The 21398-nt window shown below is 38.6% G+C and overlaps 1 protein-coding gene across 1 annotated transcript in view; it reads right to left on the bottom strand.

Annotated features, from left to right (window-relative positions):
• NCOA3 (nuclear receptor coactivator 3) overlaps window positions 1-21398 on the bottom strand; it is an 86180-nt gene that overhangs the window by 20707 nt on the left and 44075 nt on the right. The window contains exons 4-7 of the mRNA XM_054173419.1: window positions 10864-10939; window positions 3647-3754; window positions 1773-1945; window positions 540-640 (exon numbers count right to left, since the gene is read on the bottom strand). Of these exons, the coding sequence (XP_054029394.1) occupies window positions 540-640; window positions 1773-1945; window positions 3647-3744 (372 nt within the window). The 5' untranslated portion in view covers window positions 3745-3754; window positions 10864-10939. The remainder of the gene's footprint in view (window positions 1-539; window positions 641-1772; window positions 1946-3646; window positions 3755-10863; window positions 10940-21398) is intronic.

Raw genomic sequence — 21398 nt, 5'->3', positions numbered from 1 at the left:
TAGCAGTGGTTTGCTAATAACTGCTGGAGAAAGTAAAGCACAGCAATGAGAAAAAGTCAAATGCTGTTCTTCTCTTGCCTTCTACAGTGAATTCCAGAGAGACAGAACACGATAGGTTTCTTTCCTCACCCTTTCAGGCATCATTCTGTGCAGTTCTCACACATATTTACTACCACAGGACTGCAGGCTTTGTTGCAATATTTTCACCTGCCATATTCACATCTTCTCCCAGGCAACCACCAACAGAAGAAGAGGACACAGTCTCAAGCTGTGCCAGGGAAGGTTTAGGATGGATGTTAGGAAGAAGTTCTTCACAGAAAGAGAGATTGGCCATTGGAATGTGCTGCCCAGGGAGGTGGTGGAGTCACCATCACTGGAGATGTTTAAGAGGAGACTGGATGAGGCCGTGGTTTAGTTGATTAGATGGTGTTGGGTGATAGGTTGGTCTCGATGACATCAAAGGTCTTTTCCAACCTGGTTAATTCTATTCTATTCTATTTGTTTTCACGGAGATTTCCAAGGGCCTAGTTTGTACTTGCCTGTAATAAAAGAGGTCCCAGTGAATCCTTATCAATAACTCCTTGACCCGTAGAAGAAACATCAGCTTTCTGAACGTCATCATCATTAGAAACTGCTTTTCCTGCAAACCCAAAAGATACATTTCAGTAAAGTGACACTTCCCATGAAGGCCACATTCCAGTGTTACAAGCCACATTCTAGAAAGCATCTGAATAAAGGCAAAAAAAGCAGCATGAATGAGAGAGGAGCTCTCATATATTATCAGTTGCTTACAACTAGGAAAACTCTCATTGCTACATAATGCCAAGCTCTTTGCTGACATAATTTGCCTTCACAGTTAAAGTTGGCAAGACCAACTCCTTTTGTGAACAGTATTTCTTCTGCTGCTTTTAGGGTCATCTGGCTGATGAATGTCTACTGAATCTTTCAGTGGCCTTTATACCTCTCTTTTCCTTGTGTTTTTATTTTGATCATCTCATCATTGTGGGTCAAAGCCTTCAGATGTCATCACCTTTGTTCTACTAAAGAGCTTTGGATCATGTTAACACATACATGTGTCTATGTATACATATGTGTGTGCATAATAAAAAAAAATAAATCACATTTTAATAATAAAATATTGAAAATAAACTGATTGCAGGGAAGGTGGAAGGAGAAACCATGCCAGGCAGCAGAAGTACAGAAAACAGGATAGAAAACTTTATTCCGTGGTACTTGCCAGCTGCCTAAGCAGATCACAAGAGGAGTAGGAAATGAGCACATACTCACCTCTACAATGAAACAGAATTGTTACAATACAATACACTACATTATGCTAGAAAAACCTTAAAAAACCAGAAATTAAGGTGAATTTTTAGAAATGTTTTCACTTGTCTTCAAAAGTGTGGCAATTCACCATGAAAATACCAAGCACAGTACCTTACTGCCCAAAGGAAATAGGTACACATTGTAGGCTACAGTCATTGAGGAGTGGAAGTAGGCTGGCATTGAAAACAAAACAGAACAAAGCCAACCAACCACTTGAAAAGCCCTGATTCCCAGTTAAAAAGGAAAAAAAAAAAATGATAGAAAATATTTGCTTGCTTTTAAACAGAAAATTATTTACAGGTACGTTAATAGCTTGGTTCAAGCCAAAGTTTGAAGGCTCTCTCTGTTACACGCAGTTCTGAAAAACACTACTCAATTTCCCAAGGTTTGGAAAAGGAATTACAGGAAAATTCAGTTGTTCATTTTGGCTTAGCAGGGAACTGTACCTTGCTCTTTTATCTGTCGAATCTGTCTCACAGTTTCCTTTAAAATAGCACATTTGTCTGGTTTGACATTGAAATTGTCAATGTCACTCAGATTAGCAGATATCAGCTCAGCCAGCTCTTCAATGTATTTGCTTTCCTGCTCACGCCGCCGCTTCTCACCGCTGCAGGTCAGACTAGAAACCAAAAACATCATTTCATGTGCTTCCATACCATCAGATTCACAAGCTGTGCTCACCCTGGGAACTTTAATGTACTTCATGTAACACCTACATATTAAAGTGAGGCAGTAGTTATCCTTCCAGTAAACAAATCTGAGGGGCTTGTGCTTTGTTACACTGTTGGGGGGGGGTTGAGTGTTTTGGTTGGTGTTTTGGTTTAGGGTTTGTTGTTTTTTTTCAGTCAGGGTAGGGGTTTTTTTAAATTTAATTTTAATTACAAACTTATCTCAAGAGGATATGAGGAAGTCAGTCATCCAAAAATCCTCCTCTGATTACTCCAGTCAAATTTCATGAAAATAGCAACGGCCTGTTATAAAATTGCAGTCTTCATGCAGGAAGTCTATCTGAACCTTAAAAGTTACTTTAAATGTGGTTTATAATTTATTAGAGAAATTAAATATAATTTTAACATCCTATGAAATCCCTTTGGTTTGCTTGTAACAAGATGACTACAGAAGGTGATGTCTCGGAAACCTCTAGGCATCAGAACAAAAGGTCTCAACATCCAAAAAACAGCAGAACCTCAGACAGCCAAATGCTGCTGGATAAAATCTCTCCTTTTCACACAGAGAGCTCTGTGCTGAGTGAAGATACTGTCTGCAGCCTCAATCAGCAGAAAGAAGAGTCATACACAGTGTATGCCAAGGACTCAGGAGAAAAAGAAGGGTCAAGACTAGGCACAGGGAAGGAAGGGTCAAGAATAGGCACAGGGAGGGAAACAAAAAAAAATTCTTTGAGAAGAAATCAAGTTAAAGACTGAGTGAAGTATGCAGAAACATGATAAAACAGGGGTTTAAAAGAAAGCAAGCTAATGAAGGGTGACAAACTGACAAACAGAATTCTTGAATGAACAGATAGACACTGGAGAAAGGGAAAAAAAACTGGAATGGAGAAAACTCACAAAGACATTGCGATATGGTGGGAGAACTCAAGGATCTCATACACAATCTGTTGCACAATGCAGGTAATTAGCAGAGGACATTGAGAAGGCATAAGAGTAAGAAATGTGACTACACACAGTGCCTGGTGTTTTGGTGACTCTGAGAACAAATTTAATAAAGGTCAATACCCTGTGTGAACAAGAACATGAAAGGGTAACACAGAACACTTAACATGGTAGGAACCCATGAGGTGAGAGTGGCACAGAAAACAGAGTCCCTTGGATGATCTGACAGAGTTAAGTGAGGGGGTTAGGAAGACAGCACAGAATGCAAAAATTTGAGATGAACTGGCAAAGAACTCAACTGGAGAAATGGAATTAAAGGAAAAAAGCTGAACCTATGGCAGTATTCTGTGCTGACCATAGCCATCGGAAATGAGGTCTGTCAAATCAATTATCAGATAGAAGATGCTGCCTTTCAAATTTCTGTGGAGCAAGAAGTTTTTCTTCTTTCACCTTGCAAACACAGCCTCAGTGATTTCTTATATGCTCACTCTATTAACATTTCCACAAGAGTCTAATTACAGAGCCCAGTTCATCAGCTTTGGCACATCTACATGTAACACCAAAGCTGTGCATCTTCACAACAGAAGCTGGCCTAAGGAATTATTCAAGTTAACAAAATTAAGTAGAACTTACTCTTAATAGCAATAAAAACTTGAAAATTATTTTAAAAACCTCTATTTACAAATCCAGAAAGGTCTATGTAGACCTACCTTGCACCTGGTGTATCACAGGGCAACGCCTTGCGCTTCCTTGACTCATTGGTCAAGCTATCCAAGGAATTTTCTCCTAGTCCACTCATCTTTACCATGCATCAGCAACTAAAAGCAATAAAATGAGAACTGTGAATGCACCTTTCAAACAGTTCAAAATGCAGAGAACTCAACAACTCAATGCAGAGCATTCAATAACTCAAAATGCAGAGAGCCTATCCAGATTTGTGTGTGAATATTTTTACTGGCAATCCATATTATTTTTTTTCCTATATGCTTTGCCAAAACATAGGTTTACAAAGGTTTAATGTAAGAAGAGATAAATGTGAAAAATTAATTTAATTTGATTCAGAGATGTTTGCCATTGTGCACCATAGTACTGGGCCTATGTATAGCACCAATTTGTCTGAAAACAAAAACACTCTCAATGTTTTAATGTATGTTCAGATAACTTGGAAACAAAATGACAAATGTATGTTATGCCCAAATGTAGTTAAATACTAAGGGCAAGGTGAGGTACCATTGAAGAAAAAGGCAAGTAGCACTAAGGCAATGAAGGATGGGCAACCAGAACACTGAAAATACAGAAATGTTGAGTAAAATTCCCTTTTCTGTACACTCCTTATCTTCTCTTCATGTAATCCAACCTTAAGTAAAGCAGTGGCCTCAAATGACACCTTCAAACCTGGCCCTGTACAATACCAACAGATTACAATTACCACCTCTAACCCAACAGCTTACTGTAGTCTTAATTTTGTGTCTCTTGCTAGGCCTTCTAAGATGAACAGTTTTCTAAAACTTTGAGGAGAAGGCAAGCAAAGGCTTCAGAAGGTTTTCAGCTCTGTTGCTTTCTCAAAGATTGGGCCACAACCCAAGGAAATATTTGGCTGCTTCTGTTAAACAAGCCTGGCACATTATACATCCATCACATTCACCTCCCCTGACTCCCAAGAGGAAAAACACAGACACAGAGGAGAGATGACACCAAGACACCTGTAGCAGATCCTGCTATGCCACAATCAACAACATGAGGGAGGCAAACACTTTATAACAGATCTATACCATTTATCCAAACAAAGTATCTTAGAAGTTAACTAGAACTATAAAATAATCTGCTAATTTGTGTTTGGGGCCTTTTGTACCACAATGACAGCAAGACACTGAATTTAGCATGATTTTATCCTTTTTACAGACATTTCCATATTCAATATAAATTTACTACAGTCTGGTTGAGATTGCAGCTGTTTACCCCATACAGCAATGACAGTAACTGAGTTTAAACGTTTAGCCAAGATGCTCATACTTACTTAGTTGAAGAGAAACTCTTCTGTAACATATAGCCCAGGTACTAATAAACTTCTCAGGGGGGAAAAAGTGCTCTTTAAGGATCTTGACAAGCAAAATCCACCATTATCACTGTTTTAGAAATAACTGGCTTAGGATGACTAAATCCCTGGGAGATCATCACATATCACAAGGACAAGGACCTGATAGCTGTGCTTTCATCTACATTAAGTTTATGTTCAGGCATGAGAGGCTGGCAGCCAACTGACTCAAAGCAGTTCTGCAGAACAGGATCTGGGCACCCTGGTGAACAAGAAGTTTGTTAAACACAAGTTAGCAGTGTACCCTTGCAGCAAAGGAAACCAAGTGCTTAGAAAGGCATCTAGACAGGTAAGTGCCTCTTGGACAAGACATCTGAAGAAAAAGAAGTGTGTGCATTACTTTTGATGTAGTAACCTTGACTGATTGGGTTTTTTGCTTACTGGCATTTTGTGGCAAAAAAATAATACTGCTATCTATAGATCCTTTCTAAAGTCTAAACTGAAAGGGCAAAGCCACACAAGAACATATTTGCATGAAGCAGCATGGGGGTTGCTTGCAATAGCTGATAGTGTTATTGTAGGATGTTAGCTATGGGTGGAGCATTGAAAAGGACATTCTTCCAGCAGCACAAACCTTTCAAAGCTCAACAGGACACAGGACTGCTGGCTGCACTGAGGAGCAGACACTGGATTACACTGGCACATGTACAAAGCTCAGAAGGAAAACAGCATCTCCTTAAAGCACAAGTTCTCTGTGCTTGCAGTTTAAGCAAGTGTTACTATGCTTAACAAAGTTGTTTTCATAACCAATCCTAATTGACAGGCATTAAGAGGAAGAATAACATACCTTGTACATCACAATCAAATGAAAAACAACAGTGAAACAATCTTGCTTTTGAAATAAACAGTTGCAAAAGAGGTCTAATCCTGTAACTATGGCCATGGACCGACAAAGATAAGAAACTTGGTTTACATTTCAATACTTGATGCAATACCAGGACAAAGAAGGCAAAACTCTATATATTGAAAGAGGGAAGAGGAAGCCTGAAGACTTTCATTCAATTATACATTACTTCAGTGCAAAACTCTGAAATCCAATCATAGTGGCCCACCTTAGGCTACATTCAGGAATAACATAGCGTACACCACTAGATGACAGTACAGCCCCGAACGACTGCTGGGAGAACAACTTCAATTAAGCAGCCGAATGAAAACCGACCCGTGTGAGCAAGTGAGCAGCGTCAAACACAGCTTATAGAAACAGGCTGTGATCACGCAAAAAGCAGCTGATTATCTGAAGCTGACAATCAACAGAACATATGACTCATGAGCTCTTATGCCTACAGACACCATGGGGTAAGGCTGAATCCCCAGTCACTCTGCAGGTGACACACACACTTGAGATTCCCTGCTTCCTTCCCTGCAACTGCACTCCCAGGCAGAGTACAGAGCTGCAGGGTTAAGAGCTACTGCGGAAAGAGAGAGGAAGAGCTTAACATTCAAGACTTATGGATAGCTCAGGAAGGGTGTGGGCACAGCAAGTACGCCAGAAGCCAAGAGTAAATTCTGTTTAAGAGGAGGAAAGATTTAAAATACATTAAATAGTTGAAAATTTGAGCTAAGCCAGACATTTCATCAGAAAGTAGTTTTGTGGGTAACAGGCTTGCATTAAATGATTCTGAATGGAAATGTCATTTCTGATTTAACACCTGCCTGTACTGACAGATAACTCATGAACTGATTAAACAGAAACCCAAAATTATTCCATTTTGTCTCAAAACAATGATGCCTGTCCAAGAATATAGCCTTTCTTCTCTTTAAGAAAAGCTTTCAGTGCCTAAATATAGAAGTTTGGAAAATGAAGACAAAAGTAGGTAATTCATGTAGGCTGTTGCCCTACTGTTACACCCAAGCAAGCTTTATTCAGGCCTGAAGCTGCAGAGTTCCTGCACATGAATTTCCTTTCCCTAGGAGTATCATTACAAGCTGGGAACACATGTAATGCCTAGAACAACTCTGAAACTGTTTAGCTAAGGAAATTACAGAAGCTGCTTCTCAATACAGACGGATTTACAGTTCAAATTCTTAGTAGTCAAACTAATTTCCCTGCTACAGGAAATATTCACAAAAGAAACTATTATTCAGTGAGTTAATAATGAAGGAACTCAACAGTTAAAAAGTACCAGGTGTTATATTTATTCACTGAATTCAATTCAGTTCATTGAATTGAGGAGGGCCTACGAGAAGGCTGTAGAGAGAGTCTGTTTACAAAGGCCTATAGTGATAGGGCGAGGGGCAATGGTTTTAGAGAAGATTTAGATTGGATACTAGGAACAAGTTCTTTTCCATGAGGGTGGTGAAACACTAGAACTGGTTACCCAGGGAAGCAGTTGAGGCCCCAACCCTGGAGATATTCAAGGTTAGGCTCATCAAGGCTCTCTGAGCAACCTGATCTAGTGGTGGATGTCCCTGCTTGCTGCAGGAGGGTTGAACTAGGTGATCTTTCGAGGTCCCTTCGAACTCAAACCATTCTGTATTTTCCAATGAACTAAAAGGTTTTCCCAAAAATAAATGTATGTGAGAGTTTTTTCTGAAGTTAATCATTATTTCAAAAGACAACTCTGAAACACAGCTTTCCCAAGACACCACATCTATGCATTTTCACTCCCAAAAGTGAAAACATTTAGACACAGCCATCTTTGTAAACCTACTTGGTGAGCTAACAGGCAGTGGGATTATTTCTGGCTCATGAACCTATAACACTGGCTTAGAAAAACTCCTCTGCTGGTTATACTGCACACCATTACCTATGTAAGGGAAGCATTAAAAAAATAGGTGTATTATTTGTGTAACTAAAATGGATCTAAAAACTAGCTTCATCTGCCTTGGTGAGCAGCTCAGATATTGCATAATGGAAATATAGATACAACAGCAGCCACATTCATGCTTCTACTGTTTTAATTCAAAGTTTCAAGTACTAGCTCAAAAGGCAGATGCAAACCTCCTGCACAGAAGGACAAGAGTGGGACTTGAGCTATCAACACATCCTCTTAGGAAATTTTTAATGAAACCTGCACGCAAGTATTTGCTTAGAATGTCAGTAGCTACAGCAGACTAATTACACATAAGGACAAAGAAAGGCTGACTCTAAATTCTACCCAGGGACACCCAGCTAGGTTTTTCTAAAATTTATCTGTCCCTAGTTTATATGATTTAAAAATAATTTCTTGGAAGTGACACATTTTAAAGCCAGGTACTGAATGAACGATGATATCCATGCAAATAATATTTACATGTTTGCTAGTCTGATGTCATCAGCACCAGCAACTAATTTCAATTTCTAAATTAAACAACCTATATTACTCCACTGGATGGGAGTATTTTGTCATTTTATGTGAACACTTGATAAAAGCATTTTATGCCACACTCCATTTAGCTACTGAAAACAGATTACACGATGCTATGCAACCAGAACAAGAGGACACAGTCTCAAGCTGCACCAGGGGAGGTTTAGGCTGGATGTTAGGAAGAAGTTCTTCACAGAAAGAGAGATTGGCCATTGGAATGTGCTGCCCAGGGAGGTGGTAGAGTCACCATCACTGGAGGTGTTTAGGAAGAGGCTGGATGGGGTGCTTGGTGCCATGGTTTAGTTGATTAAATGATAGGATTGGATGATAGGTTGGACTCAGTCTCAAAGGTCTCTTCCAACCTGGTCTATTCTATTCTATTCTATTCTATTGTTCTGTACAATATGGTTTTCCAAAAGTTATTTGCAAAAACAAAGCCCTGGCTCCTGCCAAACAATTTAGAAGGTATATATTTGTACAAAGTAGTATCAAAGATGAATGCAAGTAAATAGGGCCAGAGCCCTCCAAAGTTAAGATTTACAACAGATTTCAGAAAAAAAAAAAATTATACACATAAGGAACATAAGAAATTGTTCACAGTCTTCAGAGCAAGGTATTGTTTAATGTCATCAGCTGTTTGTTCTTAATCCCACCAGTGGAGTGGAAACAAAGGCAGCAACAGTCAGAGGAAAACGTTCCAATTCTTATGATCATTTGCAAATGTTAAGTACTAATTTCTGCACTACTCTATCTTGTCACATATAATCTTAGGGTTTCCAACTTTTCTCTCACTTACCCAAAAAGAGGAAATAAGAAAAGAAAAAAATAACAAAGCCCTTTGTTGCTCATCACCAAGGGCATTGAAAAAAAACCACTTCTGATTAATAAGGTACACACCTATACAACCTTTGCAATATACTACACACTTCTTGCATGTCAGGTCTGTTAATTTCTCAGTGACAACAATAAAAGGACTGTTAAAAAGGTACTGGGTTTTGCATGTGACAGGTAAAACAAGTTATAGTAATTATTAATCCACCCATTGCAACAAGACATCTACAGGCTTACAAACAAACAAAAAAAGAGGGGAATTTACTGACAACAGCAGCATTTTACACTACCACTTACAAACAAATAACCCCAAAAATTAGCCCTCTGAAATTCTGTCCTTGTCTGCCAAAAAAAAGATGCATGTCAACAATACAGTATGTTTGAAAGCACACAAGTTCCTAAAGCCTTTTCCCAGAGAGCATTCAAGTCCAAAGGCCATCCAAAAGTGCTAACCACAGCAAGCTGAAAGCATTGAGCTTGATAAGACCATTTTTAAATGTCTTACTTGTCTTACCCTCATACAAACTGGAAAGGCATTAACTCAACATTAGACTGCTTCCTGCAAGTTTGTCTTTCAACGCACTGGTTTCCTTCTCCAACTCAAGCATTATTCCCCCATGACCATAGCTGTAGAAGACAGACCTACTTGCCCAGCAGTACCTGGAAACTGGGAAGGTTTTGTCTTAACAAAGGCCCCAAAATATAGTTAGATGCTTCAGCTTTAGGGGGTTGGTTTCTTTAGCTGAAATAGTTGACCACACACAAAAAACAGCAAAACCCACAGAGCACAGCTTATGATGCTAATGAAAAACATAGCCAAGCTATTTTTTTTTTAAATCATACTATTTGCATAAAGTAAGTTTTTGGGGTTTTTTTTTTGGTCCTATGAAACAATCAACATTTCCTACACTAACTACATGTACTCGTGCTGTCCTGCATGGTTAGATCCTCTTCTGTCTGAGCTGTTTCTTGTTTGAAAAACTCACCAGGGGAAAAAGCATAAATTGGCAATTAGCATTCTCCAGAATAAGCCAATTATAAAGAATTAAATCAAACCAGCCCTTTGCAATGAATCATGACAATGGTCTGGAACTTTTTTAATTGTATATAATGGCTAGGCATTAAATATAATCCTCCTTTCTAAAAACAAAGACATAAGGCACACGTGTTTCTTTAAGATGCAAATGGTAATCAACTGCTTTATACCAAGAAAAGCCTCCAATATTTAAATTGTATTTGATATAAATAAAACTAGAGGACATTCTATTGAGCAACTCCATATTCTTAGGGGAAAAGTGTTACCTGAAACTTTTATTTCCCTCAAACACACGTACAGTAAAAGTACAATACCCTTCCAGTGAAACTTCTGATTCAAAATCTTATTGAAACTGTGCAAAGATTCTTTTGTTCTAAGGCTGACCACAGAGACAGCTGATGTTTCCCATTTACATCAACAGGAATCCACAAGAAAATAAACTCAGAAACCTCATTTTCTGGGAGCAGTGAAATAAGGGGTGGGTTTGGTGTTTGGTTTTCTTTTGGGTTGTTGTTGGTTGGTTGGTTGTTTTCCTTTTCTTCCCTCTCCCCTTTTTATTCTTTAAGAGCATGCTTCTTACATACTTACATATACAATTTCTACATTGTAGCTTTAAAAATGGTCAGGGAATAGAACTATTCAAGTACACTGAGTCTGAATATTAAATCAATCACTTACTTGTCCTTAGCAAACACTCAAGCACAGCATATTTTTCAGAAGACCTTCAGAATCAGAAGTCATTTTAAGTCACATCCTGAAAAACAAAAGGGAGACCATATATTAAAAAAAAAAAAAACCAAGCTTTTCCATTTTTTAAAATTGAATATTATTCATCTTACCAAAAAATGCAAGCACTCAACATTGAGACAATATTAAATGGGTTTAGACCCTCCCTTATAACTGCAAATAACTGACTTTTCTAATGTATGTGCTAAAACTCTGAATCTTAACATCACAAACAGCAGCTGGATTTCCTTTCCCTTCAGAATCAAATATTCATTTTTAAATGGGTTGATGGTTTGGGGGTTTCTTTGGGGGGTTTTGTGTTGGTTGGTTGGTTGTCTTTTGGGGAGTGGGTTTTGGTTGGTTGGGTTTTTTGTTTGGGTTTTTTGAGGTGGTTGTTTTTTACACTTTGGAAGAAATAATGAAATTGCTGAGGATATTCGAACTTAACTTTTAAATCTTACTATAAAAAGCTGCAACCTTCAATTAATTATTTTATGGAGCAATGACTGGCAAGTAAAAGCTGAGTCCACAGCCACTTTGTCTGCCTGCACACGGTGCTTGGTCCATCACTAGTAGATGAGAATGGGAAACTATTTTCAGAGCTATGAACGCTCAAGTTTCTGTTACTCTGGTTTTTCATGGAATTCCAGGAATGATTAATCCATATTATCATGCATTTTATACAAGGTATGATTAAGTGTACTAATTAGTGAGATTCTGGCTCTCTGTGGAGAATTACAGTAACTTAGGAAAAGTTTTAAACAACAGCTGTGTGATTGAATTGATTTACTGAAAACTGCTTAAAGTGCTACATAAAGCAGAGGCTGTTGAAGCTAATTAGAAAAATAAATTGCTCTTGGGAAATGTTTATGAGACATTCACATGTAAGCACACACCATAGTCCTATCCAAAAATCAAGAGTTTCAAAATTGATACTTCTACTCAGACTACTTCATAGGTAATCAGTAGCAGGCAGGTAAAGGAGTCTTATTTGAATAGCTCATTTCTTAAGAAATTAAACTGAAGCTTTTCATATCAACTGGTTGCATGTGCATTCATGTGCTGTTGTAACCACCCCTCTGACAATACAGGTTGTAGCTTTATTTATGTGAACTGGAATTACCAATTAGAAGGTTGATTGACAATGTGGTCACGTAAGACTAAGCATCAAGAGTAAATTGTCTCCTAATTAAAGAGTTCTATAACACCATTTTATGCTAAATCAGCCTCTGCTAATCATAGAAACCAGAACAAAAGCACACACACACCAAGAAGAAAAAAATCTAAGGAGTCTTAAAATGCAGTATCAGAAACATTTGGACATTGTGGGAAATTAAATCCTTCAGATGCTCATTTCTGTAAAACTGCTGAACCTGATTGATACTACATTCAGTAAAGAGCTTGCTACCTAGCTTCCCCAGGATGGTCTTTTACCCATCAAGGGCTATTTTCTGATGTCTCCACTAGACAGTCTTCACAAATCTAAAAGACAGCAAAAATTACATTCACCATTCAGTTTCATGTGCAGCTTTTCTCCTCACATTTCTACAACAGCTTGTTAAGCTGGTAAACACACCTGTGCAAGAACAGAAGCAGCTCAACAGAATCACCTAACAAAAGTCTCAGTGAGAGCCTGACCTATGCAGGAGAAATAGCACAAAATCACTTAAAGGTGGGAGATCCAATACACACAAGTATCAAAAGGATTCTATTTGACTGGAAATGCAAGGGAAAAGAGAACTCCCCTGCAGAAGTATTAGACTGAAGACCACATAAAAATCCTGCCATTATTGAAATTACTTTTTGAATATTCCCTTTATATTCCTCTCAAGTAAATATTCATTCCATGGATGTCAGTATCTGAGCTGTTCAGACAGACAATGGAACACAAGTTCTCAAATACAAACTGCAGTAAACAAAAAATAGCCTCCTGAATCATCTGAAGGCCCTTGAAGGGCTCGAGTAGCATTTGCACTAATTTAGTCTGGCCAAACACTGCAGAGGACCATCTTACAAGAACTGGCAGGGTAACTGTGGTGGTTTAACCTAGACAGATATTCTCAATTCTGTTTCACAGAGCAAGACAAAATTAAAGCAACCTGAAGGAGGGTTGAAAACTCTACCCAGTAAACCAAACAAGAAGCTAGTACCAAACACACTACAGTAAATTTTTTTCCATGTATCAAAAGTAAATTAGACCTCAAGTTACTACGACTACAAATCAACCAGGATATTAAAATTCTATAATCTAATAAGTCATTGCATTGTTACTGTCTATGACATTTAAATGAGGGGGGAAAAAGAAATTAGGTCCCTCCTTTTCAATAACACTTGGTATTTTCCTGCTAATGAAAGCACAAACTCATACATATTGAAAGCTGACCACTCGACTCTGTTATCCCTGCCCTAATCTTACATGCTTACATTTCTGAGTGTGGAGATAACAGCCAACTTCTTAACTTTTTTTTTTTCAGTAGACAAAATATTTTATTTCAATATTGTTTCCTGTTCTGCTTCACATGAGTTAGACTATTAGAGTGCCCGTATCAAAGCACAGTCATGCACTAAGCAATTGCCAGTCTGAGAGCCAGTATTTTTCTAAGTAGTTTGGCATTTGAGGTTGTGCAGTGAACTTCTCCTTCAGCTCTCACCAGCCACACCACACCAGTACCACTTTCAACACAAGCCTATTTCCTGTCTAGAAACTGCTCAACCAAAAAACAGGAGTACACACACAAAAACAGCATTTAGCATGTTTTGATCTAAAGTGGATCAACACTGACCTTTAACTGATTTCCCTGCTTTCAGGATGAGCTGCAGATACTCAGTTTCTAGAAACTAAGCATCCCACACAGCCTGGCTACCAAATTTAAGTGTACCTATTGTCCAGTTTTCAATCCAGTTCCTTAAAAATCACACAGAAGAAAGGTTACATCAGTGTTCAGATGAGACAGCTAAGTGGCACAGAAAACATGACAGCATTAAAGCTACGCTGATTTTTAGGGTTAAAAATACCCATTCATAATTGAATGTGCCAGATATGGTAAGCACAATGGGTACTTTTTGAAAGGAGCTATGAAAAGAGGATCATATCCATAATCCTCATTAAATGTTTTAATGTGCCTGTTAAGAAACTAAATACAATATACTACACTAGAAACTACAGCACAAAAAAAAAACCTCAACGTATTTTTAAACCTCTGGGGGAGGGGAAAAAACACAGCAGACTTAGAAATGCCACTGAGCCTTAACTACAGCTTTGTGAAACTGAAAGTACAATGTCTCAAGTGCACTGAGTTAATAAAGAGGTTTAGGGGTGCTTGTAATTATTTTGTACCAGAGCCTTATCTTTTAAGATTAAAGCAGTCACACTTAAATTATGAAGCAAACAGCATCACAATTACATTGTTAATTGCTTTGTTCAGCATCATATTGCTGAGTGCATTGATCCATCGTTATCCTAATCTGGCACTTTCATCAGTACTAACAAATACTATTCCAAAACATACACATCTGATCATTCTCCACTCTTTTTGCACCACCCCCCTCGGCCAAAAGGGTAATTTACTGGATAATAAATAACGGACGGGTAGACTTCACCGACTCAGGGCTGGCAGGTTTAAATACAAAACAAGAAAAAAAGTGCCATCTCTAAGGCAGTAGCCAGTGAAGCACACCTTGTTGCAACATGTTAAATAATCTTAACTCAGCACACATCCTTTTTGTATTATACATCCCATCTTACAGAGACTATAATTTTTCAGGCCTTGTCAGGTTTCATTTACCAGTTCCGCTGCAGTGTTTAGTAAGCACTATGAACTCCTCTGCTATTTTTCAGACATGACAATTAACTTCAGCCTTGTTCACTCTGCATATATTAAAATGACAGGACACTTTCAGTTAAAGGATGGTCAGAGGTGGAACAACACCGGGAGCACGTCTCCTGTTCCTCTGATAAATAATGCCTGTGCTCTATTTTTGGAATGTCATTACTTGTTAATTTGTTTCCTATACGTCCCTGTTTGCTAGGCACTGCAACAGATACAGCACGCTATTGTAACAAACAAATGCACCGAAGAGAAAAGGGGGGCTCTGGGGAACCCACTGTTACACACAAAAAAAAACCCTAGTCTTTATCCTTGTGCCTTCAGCATACGCTGGCCAAGACGTGTAAAAACCTCTCCCCTGCCAGCTTCTGCACAAAGCACTGTGCTGGAGTGGCTCCTGCATCTCGTGGCGGGTCCAAAGACACGCACCACATTCTAGACTCAGAACAACTGCTGCCCCCAGAACCCAGATGTGAAAAGGCGTCCAACTTGTTTGGCTAGATGCGTTTGTCAGGATGCAGCTCTTGTAAGTAAAAGGCAGTCACACCACCTACTTGCATGACACTAGCGACTGAAATTGGTATGCTCAGACACAGCAGGACGAAAAACATTGAAGGCAGCCTTTGATCTTGACTAATCTCCAAGGCACTGTACTGGAAAAGGTAAATTGGGCTTTCAATATCGCTGATGGCATCAGCCGAGGGTTTTTAGAATGCGTCTACTGCGTTTTAACCGATGTTAAGTTTTTACAGACTTGTATCCAGAAGAGTTGGTAAAGAGTTACTTTTTAAGAGAGAATAAAATGAATTAATAAATATATGCAGAATAAAAGAAATCCAGAGCTGAAATACAACAAAAGAAACAAAACAACAACCAAAAAATCCACCAGGATGTGATGTCCAGGCTACTGCTATTGCAGTGGGAGTTGATAACAACTTAACTGGTGAGAAACAACACACCACCACCATTGTACTCTACATCCAGACACATTAACAGGAGAGAAACTCAGGTTTACATAGCTTCTATATTAATATTTAATGAAGTTCTTGCCATCATCCTTGCCAAAAATCGTGGATACTATGGACAGAGATTTTCCTGTGACCAGTGCACAAACCCCTCTAGTAACAGCAATTACATTCTAAAAATAACTAAAATAAAATCCAGATGTACATTAAAGTGTTCCACTTACAACCCAAAATCCCCTTGCCAGGGCTCCCAAGAGAATACCATGATAGCACTGGTGGAGGTGGTGGAGTGGTGGAGCCACCGTCCCTGGAGGTGCTCAAGGGGGGACTGGACGTGGCACTTGGTGCCATGGTCTAGTCATGAGGTCTCTGGAGACAGGTTGGACTCGATGATCCTTGGGGCCTCTTCCAACCTTAGTTATACTGTGATAGCAGTATTGAAGAGTCACTTCCCAGCTCTATATACAGCTAATTCCAAATTGGCTCTGTTCTATTTGACAGAGCCTGCAGGTTAGTAAGAACACCACCTGTACAATGCCTCCCTACATATTGCAATGTCAGCTGAATTGGGAATTAACTTTGAAATAATCCACATAATTCATTAGAATGGAATTATGTAATCTTAAATTATTTAAGGATTAGTCCAAAGTACAAAATCTCTGTAAATTACAAAAGCAGCCTTAGAATCAAGAGCCTTAGAATGTGAAACCATCAATTTGGCCATAAAAATCTGAAAACATTATTAGCTTTAATCTCTTCTGACTCTTTATGCTTTGAAGTGGATGCATTAAGTTACTCAAAAGTTTATTTCATGCCTTATCAGTACCTGACTTCAATTCTTACATAATTTTGACCACTACACATTACAACATTATGATTACCTTTTCAGCACAAACCTTAATCACTGTGACTATAAAGAAAATCTCCAAGGCAAGGAGATGATTGCCAAGTAACAATCATACCATGTACAAATGCAAAGTGGTTATTACTGGTAAATATTGGATGGGATTCATGGCACAACTTAAAAAGCTGGGAGAGATGTATTTTATGTGAACAAAAAAATCACACATGAAAGAGTGTATCTTCCTTACAGAATATAGTCACTCCTGTAAGAAAACAGTGACAGAGACTTTCTCCTACACAATCTGATGATGACACAAGAGCTCTTACCTCAATCCAGTACCTGAAGAGATCCTACAGGAAGGCTGGATAGGGACTTTTTGTTAGGGTGTTTAGCAATAGTACAAGGGGGAATGGGTTTGAGCTAGGCAGAGTAGCTTTGGACTGGATCTTAGGAAGAAGTTGTTCAGTGCAAGACTGGTGAAACTCTGGAATAGGTGGCCCAGGGAGGTTGTGGATGCATCGTCCCTGGGGTGTTAGAGGCCAGGCTGGATGAAGCCTCCTTGAGAGGCATCTCTGCCCACAGCAAGGAGGTTGGAGTAGATCCCTTCCAAGGTAAGCCATTCTCTGAATTTAACGATGACTAAGGGATTTGTTTGCCCTTATGGGAAGGAAGCAACTTCCCAACCAATTCCATTATAGTATGAATTGAATCTGTGAGTTTTTCAGTAGCAACAACTACTAATTTCTTTAAGATAGCCATACACCATCTGGCACTTCAAAAGCAGAGAGCACTTACCAAGTTCTTGTGAAAACACAAAATGTAATCAACTAAACTGAGTTTGCTGCACTAAATACACTGATCCCTCTCCAAGTCATCAAGTCCAATCCCTTTCCTGAAGCTCTGAATGTGCCATCAGTAAGTTCATTCTCCTTTCTGAGACTCTGAAAGGGTTAACATACATTTTTCTGTATTACATGCATGCAATGTTTTTCTTCTGCTATTCTACCCTACTAGTAGCTCATGGAAGCAAAGACAGCTTGTTTGATTCCTAGAGAGACAACTTAAACACAACTATAGAATTACAATTAGCATTAACGTGTGTAGTGCTTTGACATTGTTATACCTGAAACAGACCCTCCCATGACAGAATCTTACTCATTTTACAGAGATCATTGTTTTATATAAAAACAAGTTTAGAATGAGAATAGTTCAAATATCAGGAGTTTTTCCAAAGCACTAACTAAAAATTGGGCAAAATATCAGCAATTTCCTTGTAAAAGACTGTCCATTGCAGGCTTAAATTTAGACAGAAAAGTCATTTTACATTTGGATCAAAATCTCTAACAAAGCTGAAACGAAATGCCTTCAGACAAGGGGAAAAACTGACTGGTCTTGGCAGACTGGAACATTTACAGTACACACACTATCAGTTTCTGACATGTGATCTCTATCAAGTAGATGCCAAGTTTGATGCCTGCTTTTGAACTTCTACAAGTAATACTCAGAAAAAAAACATTCAAACCAGCTTAATTTGTTGTGTTTCCTACAGCTATTCTTAGCAGTGGATGTTCAGCCCCAGTATTTAGTCTTTGAGTCTTGTATGTAAATTGGAAGTATTCATCAATGCAGTACATATGGAGATGGCCTTTTAAGAGAACTGCTTATCTGAAGCAGTAAACATTTTCAAGTTCCAAGTTGCAGAGCAAAAATACTTTTTAATTAGAATTGCACAGCTGGAAAAAAAAAAAGAGAGAGAGAGAGAGAAGCTGCATTCTAACTGTTCTTTTGATATTTGCACATTTAAGAAGCAAGCTGCTCAGTTAGAAAGCAAATCTCTCACTTATAAACTATAAGAATTTTTGCAGTGCTGTAATCATAATTTTGTTTCCCCTGTTCTACTTTGGGCAAGTGCTCATCTTGGGAGATCAGATGTGATCTAGTTGATGCTTATGTGTCTTAAACAGTGCTGTCATTAATCATCCCACCATACATTTAGCCTATCAGCCTGTGCACTTCATCTGCCATTTCCTAGCACTTGAATAATCACAAATTATCAAGCAGCACAGAAGTTTATCAACAGCTGGAAATGACAAATCCTTGAAAAGAAAAGTCCTGAAGCCTGTGAACATTTCTATACAGCTCATATTTGCCTTTGTGGAAGTACTGGGGAGCAGTAAAATACAATTATTGATGTATGTATAGTCTCCTGGCAGATACTGCCAACTCCTAACAAAGCTAACCTTTTCTTGGGTGGAGGCTGCCAAAAATAGATTGTTTTCAGTCACACACTGACCAAGTGAGGCAAGTTCTTACACTCAGCATAAAGACCTCTGAAATGAAAGTGATTGAAAATTAAATACACCAGATGAACTTTAAAAGTTACTGAAGTGTCCTGCCATCAACACAAAGAGCCCCTTTTATTCCTATTACTAAAAAGCAAACCTTTCACTTTTATGAATGGCACAAAATTAGGTCTACTGAGCATGCAGTCCAATGCTGCAGCTCCAGGGATGTTTCACGTTAGTGTTTAAACAACAACCTTTTGTTCTGCATTTCTAAGCATACCAGTTGTTACAATTAACAATTTTTTTCTGCTATTAACCTTGGAAACCCCCCAATCTCTCAAGACTTCCATACTACAAATACCACACAAAACCCCATAATGCTTAATGAAGTATTTTGGTTCCAATCTTTATGGTGCTTCAATGACAAATTTTGGTATTAGTAGCAGAGTTCCACACAAACAGAGAGAGAAATAAGCCTTGCCAGCGGTGCTCCGTATCCACAGCAAATAAGCCGGGACACCAGCCATCCAAAACAAGCTCTCAGTTATTTCTGTCCCTCTTCCTAAATACTCCAAGGCAGGTCCACAAAATATACCATCCCACAGTAAAAGCCTCTAGTACTGAACTGAAGCATTGATTACCCTCTTTTAAAAAGCATGTCAAACTGTGTGGATGCTGTCATGAATTTGCAGCCAGCTGAAATACAGAACGCTGTCAAGGGCACAAATATTTGAAGGAATAGTGTTTTGGTATTAAAAAAAACCCAAACAAAACCAAACAATAAGGAGAAGCTTAAATAACTTAGCTAACACGTTCAGATTTAATCACAGTATCCTGTAATACAACTAGAAATGAGGCTGTACCTGTGATTTTTTTTTTTTTAGCCTTTGGAGTGCTCTTAAAAGATAGAACTAGCCACGAAGCAAAACTCAGCCAACAGAAGTGATGAAGAGTGTCACCTGCTAGTATACTTTAAACGTGTTAGTTTTAACTGGAAAATAAAGCAGTCAACCATAAAAGGATGTTGGTACAAGACAGTTCAGAGATGTAATGCAAAGCACAAACCAGTTTCCTGTCTCTGCAAACACTTGCTTTTTCTACACACAGTCTGAGAAGAGTGTAAGAACGAATTTGTTTGCTTACAGAACAATAACCCTTAATGAAGACCATTGCTACTGTCAGCTTAACAAAACCATCTACATATGTGTGCAACTCATATAGTCCCTGAGCAAATGCATACCGCCTACCACAATACCTCAGTGTACAGAGCCAAGGGCCATGCAAGGTTCCAGCTCCTTCAAAGAAAGTTACATCCATGCTCAGAGCTAAACCCTAAATTCTGATAGAGAAGGACCCTGGTATTGAGGGTAGCTGATCTCAGAATGACAAAACCATCTACACTCATTTTGAAATGAAAGTACATTTAGCATATTTATTTATTTAGTCATTGCTAATACTCCTACTTGTTTAATCAGCACAGGTGAATGCACCTGATGTTAATATCTGGGGGGGAAAAAGCCTCACTGTTGCTTTAAAGCCCTTTCAACTGCACACTTGTGCTTCACACTGAAACTGCACAGTCCCTCGGTGATAATTTTAAGTCAATGATCTCTGAGATGACAAAATGTATTTGTTGGAGGAAACGAATTTTGCCATATTTTGCCATAAATTTTCCATATATACAAACGCGGAGTCAGCTAAATCTTCCTCTCACTCAAGTAGAATAATTTAAAGATTATTTGTGACCTAAATTTCTTTCTGTATAGCCTATGCCAATTTGCCTGAGAAAGGAATCAAAGGAGTAGCGGTCATTAGAGCTGCAAGAGAGAAAAGAACCCAGAAGAGTGTACACATCTGTGACATCTCAATATGAATGGGGACAATAGGCGCCTTATACAGCTATAATGGAGGGTGTGGGGGAGGAAGGGTAGCAAGCCTGTTTCGTTTGTAACATGAAGATGTGAACAATTCTGCAAAACGCGGTTCGGAAGCGTTTTGTGCCATAACTAAATTACTCTTGTTTCTTGCCGGATTTCTTAGCTGAATTCAGTTTTCAGGAGAATCAGGCAGAAGTCATGAAACACACTCAAACACAGAAGAAGGAAAAGGAAACGGGACTCTCTGCGGGGAGGAGAAGAAAAAGTAACCGGGGAGGTATGATGGACGCATTTGATAAAAGCAAACAAAAGGGCAAAGCCACAGAATAAATAACGCCGAGTAGTCCTATGGACCTCAAAACCCATTACTGTCTGGCCCATCACAGAAAACAGGCCAGACCCTCACAGAAATACTCAAGTTGAGATAGCAGAAAACAACAACAACAAAAGAACGAGTTCTTACTAGAAATCATCAGATGTTTGTGGGATAAAATGTGGAAGACTTTCTAAACTTCAGTCAAAATTTGACATAGTATTTAGGGGATCTTTATAGGACCAAAAGGAGTGCTACTTTTAATTAATTTGCTTTGAATATATCCACTGTAAGCTCAAAAAAAAAAAAAAGGCCTTTCCAATCTTAAGCTTCACTTTTAATAGGACTGTTTTTACTAGGCAAATGCATTGGCACA

This window comes from Dryobates pubescens, chromosome 26 (genome assembly GCF_014839835.1).
Source record: "Dryobates pubescens isolate bDryPub1 chromosome 26, bDryPub1.pri, whole genome shotgun sequence".
NCBI classification, from domain to species: domain Eukaryota; kingdom Metazoa; phylum Chordata; class Aves; order Piciformes; family Picidae; genus Dryobates; species Dryobates pubescens.
This window is presented reverse-complemented; position numbering and strand designations above follow the sequence as displayed.